The sequence below is a fragment of the Miscanthus floridulus genome, chromosome 5 (assembly GCF_019320115.1).
Source record: "Miscanthus floridulus cultivar M001 chromosome 5, ASM1932011v1, whole genome shotgun sequence".
In the NCBI taxonomy this organism is placed as follows: Eukaryota; Viridiplantae; Streptophyta; class Magnoliopsida; order Poales; family Poaceae; genus Miscanthus; species Miscanthus floridulus.
Window position 1 is genome coordinate 146,802,482 of NC_089584.1, and position 9,932 is coordinate 146,812,413.

The 9,932-nt window shown below is 44.0% G+C and overlaps 1 protein-coding gene and 1 pseudogene across 1 annotated transcript; one reads left to right on the forward strand and one right to left on the reverse strand.

The window, feature by feature from the left end:
* The first annotated feature begins 370 nt into the window (after positions 1–370).
* Positions 371–7,964, forward strand: LOC136454030 (uncharacterized). Its single transcript, XM_066454581.1, has 8 exons — positions 371–617; positions 1,160–1,244; positions 1,328–1,396; positions 1,815–1,927; positions 2,627–2,738; positions 2,846–2,989; positions 7,319–7,493; positions 7,580–7,964. Exons 1-8 carry the CDS (start codon positions 566–568, stop codon positions 7,727–7,729), a joined length of 900 nt encoding a protein of 299 aa, XP_066310678.1. The 5' UTR covers positions 371–565; the 3' UTR covers positions 7,730–7,964.
* On the reverse strand, positions 4,420–5,853 carry LOC136451220 (glucan endo-1,3-beta-D-glucosidase-like; annotated as a pseudogene).
* Positions 7,965–9,932: the final 1,968 nt, after the last annotated feature.

Below are 9,932 nucleotides of genomic sequence, written 5' to 3' on the forward strand. Positions count from 1 at the left end.
CATGTCTTAGTGTATTACAAACTTTCGGATTTTTCTTTTGGCCACCGTCGAAATTATCGAAATTCGTAAAATTTCGCTGAAATTTTGAACAGAATAGTCTCTTTTTTTTTCAAGCTTATTATCACTACCAAGCAGTCGGACGCCACCAGGATCACTGAAAGTACCAGCCCAGTCCAGCCCAAGCCGATGGACCCGTTTCGGGCCTAAATTTTGTCAGCGGCCCATTTGTGGAACGGACGTCCGGAGCTAGTCTCTCACAAGACTGTGGTCCATCTCGTATCGTGCAAGCGGCCCGGCCCAAACCTGACGGTGGTGATTAGCTAAGCAGCGCTGCTTGCAGTTGGTTACACAAGCGGCGCACTCACGCCACGCACGTCCGACTCCGATCGGCATCCATCCCCAATCCCGCACCCGCCCACCCGACTCGCAATCCCTAGCAGCGCCGCGGGCAGGGAGGCGCGGCGCACAGGCACAGCGGGCAGGGGGCGCCGGAGGCGGCACGTAGCACACGGCAGGTCTGCAGTGCAGCAGGCACAGGCTGGGTTAGGAATCTCTGAATCGATCGATGGAGCGCGTGAGGAGGGCTTCGCACGCCGGTTCTTGGTACACGAACAATGGTACTTTGCAATATCACAATTCACCTGTCATATTGCTTTTTTAGGTGCGGCTCACTTGTTCTGTCTTGTTGGTGGCACAGCCTATTAATTGTCACGGTTCATATCGTTAACCTTAGTGGTTTGTTTTTTTGGAGTGGAGTAATGTATTTGCTGCCTCTAACTGTTATACTGTATTACTGCTGAGGCCGCACAATCGGCCTAATTGTACTGCAGAATTGCTACTCAGTGGACAGTGGGCGACACATTGAGTACCAGGCCACTGATTTTTATAAACTCCCAGGACATCAATAATTGATGCATGCACTGCATTGTCTCTTCCTGTTCAATAAACATATTTGTAATAAAGTGAAACTCATCGCTGCAGCATCTTCACCTAGTATCCTTTCGATGCAGTGAACAAATGCAGAGTTTCAACTGATAATAAACTTTAAGGGATATAAAAAAGATGCATCCCATTTCTCCTTTTGCTTAAATTTTGGTTTACTATTTGGGTTGGGTTGTCATCTCCTAAAGTCTAAGTACTGCTCCATGTTTACAATTAGCCAGGAAGCTGGAAGAGGAACTCAATGGTTGGCTGGGGGCAGCTGGTCTAACCAAGTCTCCTGATGTTAGGGCAGTAATTGCACCGTGAGTTGGTATTTATTGTAGGATGTTGGATGCTTGCTGATTAGTACTATTCTGTTGTGACATGCTTTTACTTGCTTCTACAGCCACGCTGGTTATTCATACTCGGGCCGATGTGCAGCTTATGCTTTTGGCAACATCGATCCAACTAGCATGTGAGTCATTTATCATGTTGCTATAGTTTTCTGCTAGTATTTCCAGATGTAATAACAAATCAATGTTCTTGTTAATTCTATCACTACTTAATATCATGGATGTTTTCTTATACCATTGATTTCCTTGGAAAAGCTAGTCTTTAGTCAATGCAAGACATGAAGTTTCTACATTGTTAAAATTTCAAATCTAATGTATTACTTTGTAACCGGTAAAGACTCTAAGTGAAGGGTTATTCATACATTATTTCAATGTTGTTTCCATATACGCACTTCATTCTGCACCTCACAAAAAATGCACTTCATTGTACACCCTATAATATCATTCTAGTTACTTTCAATTGTTTACTATAACTATTTCCCCTCAAAATGCTCAATGTTAATGGTCTGCTGTTTTTTTTCCTCTGTGCATGTAATTCAGTTCTCGGGTGTTTCTGCTTGGCCCTTCTCATCACTACTACACTCCAAAATGTGCTTTAACCAGGGCTTCTGTCTATTGTACCCCAATTGGGGATTTGCCAGTGGACCAGGAAGGTGGGTGCTTACTCAATCTGAATGGTTGAATTTTTTTAGCCTAGTTCTGTATATGTACTGTGCATGTTAATCAATCAACCTGTTTAATATAAGAGTCCATGTTATTTTTTTGCTAATGGCATCTTGTGTAAGTTTTTATTTGTATATTTGTTTTATACCAGTATTGCTATCTGGTTCTAATATGGATGCAATGCAATATGTTCAGTATTAGAGGGATTGTAAAACTACATTGTCTACGTAATCTGGGATGCACCACTGTAAGCACACATAGTAAGGTCAATTTGCATCTGAGACATTTCTAGATATTTATCTGTGGCGAGTAGGTGTCGCGCGAGCTTGTGACTACCTGAAATATCTTGTTTAGCCCACTCTGTTGATTGAACTTGGCATGATGAGTTTTCCTTTCAAATGGGTCCATTCCTCCCCTTTCTGAATATTTTAATACTCTCTCCCTCCCATATTATAGGTTGTTTTGGCTTCCCTAGATACATAGCTTTTGCTATGCACCTAGATATACGATATGTCTAGATACATAGTAAAAAAATTATATACTTAGAAAAGTCAAAATGACATATAATTTGTAACGGAGGGAGTGCATTATTATAATACTTATTTTCCCGATACCAAGGAAACCAACGCTGCATGAAAGTTTGAATTTAATATATTTCTATTTTACTCTACTGATTTCCACCATTCTAGTCATCGAGGAACTCAGTGCTACTGGAAAATTTGAATTTATGGATCTTAGTGTGGATGAAGCTGAACATAGCATGGAAATGCATTTGCCCTACCTTGCTAAAGTATTTCAAGGGTAAATCCTTTGTTAATATGTCTATATCCATTGAGTAGTCTTTTTGGAACCAAACTCTTGTCTCCACACATACTTATTTTTTCTCTCTTTCTGTGTTGATTTGACAGACATACTGTGAAAGTCGTCCCTATCCTTGTTGGTGCACTTAGCTCCCAAAGTGAAGCCATGTATGGACAGCTGCTCTCCAAATATGTCGATGACCCAAAAAACTTCTTTTCTGTGTCGTCAGACTTCTGCCATTGGGGATCCCGGTAAGCGATTAGCTTTTATGTGTCTGCTTACTCATGTCTCTTGCTTGTATTATCAGTGTAAAAAATTATGAATTTTGTACATCTTTGAGTGCATTGCATGCGTGTCTTTGGCATACGGCATGTGGGGCCTGCTGGTTGATCTCACCTGCCCCTCTGCACTGCTTAATTACCATAAACTACCACTCCAATACTCCATTCCCCAGATTTCTTATCTGATGAGTCAGAAGAGAGCAGTTGCCATTGTCGGTTATTGATTCATTATTGTTAGCAATTAGGAAGATAAGGGCCAGGAGAGGCTGGCCGGCAGCCTCACTTCGAATAGTGATGTCAAGATGAATATATGATTACATGGGCACTGATGTCCTGTGATTAGATTAGAAATTCGCAAGAAACCTATGAGAAATGAGAAACATGGGGCTGGAGGGATTGGATTGGTTTGGCTGTGAAACATATGAGACCTCCCAAAGCACATACCAAATGTCTTTTAAAATGTAGTTGCAAAATGGTACTGTGGTTGGTGGTAGAGAATTTCATCCGTACCTACGCTTAGCCATGAGCCCTTGACCTCCTTTGAAATCAGCATATTTTCCAAGAAGAAGAATGCACCGGAGCTGCTATAGTTGCTTTTACTTGAGATCCTTGAGATCAATTGCAATTTGATGCTCACATGCCAGTCATCGGACACGTTTAATAATGTTGTGTCTGACCAAACCAGTTTTCTTAAAGAAAATGTCATGTGGAGGGCGCGGCTGAGGAAGGTTGCATAGCCAAGGTGTGACCATGTCATGTGGAGGGCGCGGCTGAGGAAGGCTGCATGGCCAGTCCACACAACGACCGCGTCTAATTGAAGGGCACGGCTGAGGTGCTGGCCAATCTAGGCTTTAATTCTAGGTGTTTCTTTCCTAAGTTTTAGAGGCCTAGAGCCTATTTATTTCCCTGTAATAATGGTGTTCAATCAAGCAATGAAGAAAGAGCAATCAATCCAATTCCCCCAAATACTCTAGTCCCCCTCCACATGACACGGTCACACCTTGGCCATGCAACCTTCCTCAGCCGCACCCTCCACATGACAGAAAAGTTATACGGCTCAGTGGCTATACAACCTTCTTACCGATTGCAAATCTGAATTTCAGGATACATGGATTTTGTTAAGCAAATAACATGGTTTTCTTTTTTCCACGCTAGGCGAAACCCAAATTTCATTACTCACATAAGCAATGAAATTACAAAGTTTTCCACCGACCATTCCAACATTCACATGCCATTGCCAGATTAAATTAAGAGTAAAATACACCGGAGGTCCATTAACTTTTGGTGAAGTGTCATTTAGGTCCATCAACTTTGAAACTGCATTTTTTGGTCCATTAACTTTCATTTTGTGTCATCTAGGTCCATCAACTTTGACTCTTGCATTTTTGGTCCATGAACTTTTAAAATGGTTCACTGCAGGTCCACGCATGCATGCACGCACGTTGACTTTTTGCGTCGGTGGAGACATGCCTGCACTCGCCGCCGTCGCTCATCTGCCGGGCATGCATGTGTGTTTTCCACGCATGCATGACAGGGTTAGTGTATTTCGGCTGATTGCTGCCTCTTGAAAATAAAACCAAAAATACATGCATGCCCGGCAGATTCGAGCAGTTCCCTGACGACGCCACGTCCGGGAACAGCGCCTCGCTGATGGGCAGCAGGGGCAGCAGCTGGATCCCGAGCCGGCACTCCCTCCACTCCGCCGGGGCGAACCACAGCACGCTGTCGCGCTTGTTCGCCCACAGCATCTCCAGCGCCGCCAGCGTCGCACCCAGGGAGGCGAGCCGCGCGTCCCCGTAGCTGAGCCCCACCAGCGCCGCCGAGTAGTAGGCATTCACGGCCTCGCTGGTGCTCTCCTGGTTGCGCCCGTCGGGGATCGCTACCAGTCCCCCCGCCCACGAGTGCAGCGTCCAGAGGTCGAACATCCGCAGCCGCGTGAAGAAGCTGCCGTTGTCGCGCGACGGCGGCGACACCGTCATGAAGTCGGCCACCATGGCGTAGGCCTGCGGCGCGTACTGGTGGCCCCAGGTCGGGTCCAGCCTCGCCAGCACCGCGATGGCGTACAGGAAGTAGCCCAGGTGGTAGTGGTGGTCGTTGTAGACGCCGAACCCGAAGTCGGCGCCGGAGTCGGTGAGCCCCTGCAGCGTCACCAGCCCGCCCCACGTGGCGTCGTACAGGAAGCCGTTCCCCTGGAAGCTGCCGTCCAGCCACGGCGTGATGGTGGCCGCCAGGAACTCCTGCACCCGAGCCGTGGTGGCAGTGGCAGGAGCTTGAGCCGACGTCGACGAAGGCTTGGACGGACGCGACTGAGATGTCGATCGGGCCGGTGGCGGTGGTGGTGAGGGTAACGTAGGGGCAGCCGCGGACGAGGTGCGCGCGGAGGGATGGGGACACGTCGAGCGTGACGGAGAGGTCGTCGAAGGCCGACACGACGTGGCGCTGGGTGAGGTCGGCGACGAACGTCTGGGTGACGGACGACGTCGAGTGGGTCCGCGACGGGTACCAGACGTCGAGCGCGCCGCCGCCGGGGGATCGGACGGCGTACGGGTGGATGTACTCTGGCATGTCCCCGTCCTTGAGCACGAAGTTCTGGAAGAAGGAGTTGGTGGGCAGCGGCGCGGCCAGGAGCGCCGGCGCGAAGAAGCGGGACGGGTCCGGCACCACCGTGGACGTGGCGCGCGGGAACACGGGGCCGTCCTGCACCGGCGCGCTCGGGCGGTGGCTGCCTCTGCCTTGGTGGTGCGGCATGGTGGGAAAACTGGGAAGGGAGGGCCTGGGACAGGCGATAGCGCGCGAACGGGTGGCTGGCCCAGCTTGTTCGAATCTTCGGCCACTACCGCATCTGGCATCTTGCCTGCAGCTGATTGCCTGCTTTTATACTAGTACTGTGTGCGTGTTTTTGGTTGGGCTGGGCTTTGGGTTGTTCCGACGCGGTGAGATCTGAGCAAACATTTCACGGGACCCAGGTCCAAATCATGGATTGTTGACACTTGTATATGTAACCTAATCCTCTTGAAAATGGCCGGGCCGAAATGCACTAACCTTGTCATGCATGCGTGGCCCGGGAGACGAGCGATGGCGGCGAGTGTAGGCATGTCTCCACTGACGCAAAAAGTCAACGTGCGTGCATGCATGCGTGGACCTGCAGTGAACCATTTTAAAAGTTTATAGACAAAAAATGCAAGAGTCAAAGTTGATGGACCTAGATGACACAAAACGAAAGTTAATGGACCAAAAAATGCAGTTTCAAAGTTGATGGACCTAGATGACACTTCACCGAAAGTTAATGGACCTCCGGTGTATTTTACTCTTAAATTAATTTGCATGACCATTAGTCCAATACTCATGTTATTGCAGCAGCTTACAGGAATTTGTTGTAAAGATATCAGGACAACAAGTATAACTAGGATAATTTCTCAATGGAAATAGAAATTGAGAGGACTGAGAATAAGACTACGGAATATAGATAGGATGGGGAGGAAGAAAGTCTTTTCATTTTTCTTTGATGTGTTTTCCTCTTGCGACCTTCCCCTATTTCAATTCAGAAGGTATGACTCTTGGACCACACCATGCCTCACTATAGCACAACCCCAAGTCCCCAAGGCTATGCCCACTGCACAGGAGTTGAAAAAACTTAAAGCACTCCTACTTTATTCTCTGCAAACTTGTTTCTTGCTGCACCTAGCATGACAGTGCCCTCCCCTTGTGATGCAGCTTGTCCACAATCTGCTGCTACAAAACATTTTTTTTTTCTCGAAAACACAGGTTAGCTGCATATCATTATATTAAGAAGAATAAGGGAAAAGATACCCTTACAAATACCCCACACTAACACCAAAGAATAGCCACGAGAACTCTACCTCACCAGGATCTCTATAGTGGCAAAATTAGCTCTTTAGCAAACAATTGTCAATTGTAACCCTTTAGCTTGTCTGTTGGTCCAGTGGTGGTATGCTGAACTATGCTGTAATTTATTGCCCAGACTAGTGAGTATTTTGTCTCATCTTAGACGAAGGCACTCCTTGTGTCTGAGATTTAGCACTATTGTTTAATGTTATTAAATCGTTAAAGAAAGGCAAGATACATACAGAAATAAACATGGCTAGAATTTACCTGTGCGCATAAAGGTTGGTGGACATAGAAAAGAAGACAATTGGTGCTTCTTATATCAATATATAGACATAAGTGCATAACACTCTTGTTATTTGCCTATTTTTGCATCTGAAAATTTCTTTGTTGTTGATTTGTTTCATCATCTTGTAAATGGAAATAATTTTACTGATCCCATACTCATACCAGGTTTAGTTATACATACTACGAAAAGAAACATGGTGCTATTCATAAGTCTATTGAGGCCTTGGACCGTATGGGCATGGAGATCATAGAGACTGGTGATCCTGTAGCGTTCAAAGAATACCTGCAGGAGTATGAGAATACCATATGTGGGCGCCACCCCATCAGCGTTTTCCTTCATGTAAATGGTTTTCTTGTCAACAATCTAGTCAATGCGTATCTTTCATTTACTACATCTTCATTCACTGCATAATTCTTTTTTTTCAGATGTTGAAACATTGCTCAACAAAAATTAAGATTGGCTTTGTTCGCTACGAGCAGTCGAGCCAGTGCAAGAACATGAGGGATAGCAGTGTGAGCTATGCATCCGCAGCAGCAAAGGTTGATGCATCAGGGGAAGAAGAGAAACAAGATTGAGCGAGCTACGGCTTGTTTGATATAGCCGCCAAAAACCTTGGTGCAACATGTGTGATTGGTTTCCCATAAAAAAACATGCAATTGGTTTGCACCGGGACCTGTCTATCGAACTTTATAGCATTGGCTCGATGCCAGTTTGTGATAAACAGGCCCTGGTTGAATGCGGATTATATCGCCAGAAACACTGGGAAACCAGACAATCAATAAAACTGTTATCTGGGGATGTGTTCTGTCACTCTGTTTGTCTACCTCGACTTTTTGAGCTGCATGAGGCACTGCCTCTACTATTGAGCCCTTGAATTAGACCCCTAACACAAAAAGGGGAAATTTCTGAAAATATTGCTCCACCCTTATTATTTTCTTAAACATTGTAGTCTGTTTCTGTTGTTATTCGCTTATTGAGCAACTTAATCAAACATTGGGCATTCTTTAGTGCACAGCCGTACTTTTCAATTCCATTCTTGAAGTTTATTTAGCCTATTCGATTTTGTTGCTCATAGATGTAGCCATGTAGGTACTTGAAAGCATTTTATTTCATTCATTAAAAAGAAGGGAGAAATCTAATTTTGACCCATCTGAGTTTGGTTTTAGTCATCAAACTCCAAACTGGATATCTTGGCCATCAAAATATCAAAATCATGAGTTGTTGGTCGTTGTATTCTAGTCTGTTGGTTTTTGGGTCTAGTTCTCACTCAAAAAACTAGGCCATCATCTTTTTTTTTTGTTCTTCTTCTAATAAAAATTATGGCAAAGCTTTTGCCGTTCTTTAAAAAAAAATCAAAATCAGACAACACTGGCCCTCAGGTAGTTTTAAAGATGGTTTTGGCTATGTATATATTTCTCTAAAATAAAAAATATGGTTAAATAGAAAAAAATCATAGCTAACTCATCTTAAATTAGAAAATAGAAAAATTCTACCAATTTTTTTAAAAAAGAAACATAACCTATCCATTGGTGCTCTATCCGGAGTTATTTAGATCTTACTTATTCCTATTGATAGTGTTTTATTGCTCTTAGTTGCGGTCGTAATTTATTTGAACTGTTGTTGTGCGCGTTACTTCATGTTGTTTGCATGATATTTGAACCGCTGCCTTATTTGAAACATGTTATCTAGTCAAGTGATCAAAATAAAGTAAAGCACTAGCATGCCATGCATAAATAGAATCTATATGTGGTGGAGATGACATCTGGGAGGTTGGCGTTACCTTTGAGATCTTCCATGATACTTGTAATCCATTGGATCCTTTTGGTAGACCATCTAATATAAGGGCCTCGGCAATGGTTGCATCCTAGCCGGTTCCATACATTTATAGTCTGTTCGCGTAGTTGTATTTGGCTTATAAGTCATGGCTAATCAGTCAACGAACAATATTTTTCTTTTATACCAAGCCAGTCTATAGTACTTTCAATTATGGCTTATAAACAAAATAAGCCCAAACAAAGAGTGCGTTACTGCTGCTATAGAATCGAGTTCTATACATTGCGCAGCTGAATCCATGAATGAGCAGGTCTGACACATGAAACCGGCTCCGATGGAATAAAAAATGATATCACACAGTTATAGCTGGCAAGAATGAGCTGCCATGTGCCTCTTTCTCTCTCCCGCTCCCTCTCTCTCTCTTGATGAATTTTATTCTTATGGGTCTATTTATAGCCCCGTTCACTTGGAAAAATTTAGAGAAATCTGAATAAATCTGAAGAAATTTATGAAAGAAATTATTTATGAACAGTAAAATTCAGCTGAGAACAGTACTTCCTCCGTGCCAGCCGAACGCAGCCATAGAGTCAGGGTTGGTCCTATACATTGAGACCATTTTAACAAGTGATGTCAAATCATTATATAGAACCAAGGTTGAACCTATACATCGCGGGTGCTCTAACACAAAGTAGCAGTTTAAATTAATAGCGATTGCGACTCAGCTATGAAACACTAGCAACAACAAGAGCAGATAGAAATATTATACTTTTAGAAAAAATGATACCAGTTTCATATTTTTTATTTAGAACAATTTAGTTATGAGTCTTTACAGATCTAACCATATTTTTTTTATTTTTTAGAAAATTACGCGAACCACCTCCAGCGGCAAACCTATCCGATTTCAATAGCACGGTGGCAAAAAAAATAGTTTTGAAGTTTAGTAGCCAAATTGGACTTTGGTGATCAAAAATAGACTCATACATTAAACCAATACCACTCTTGTAC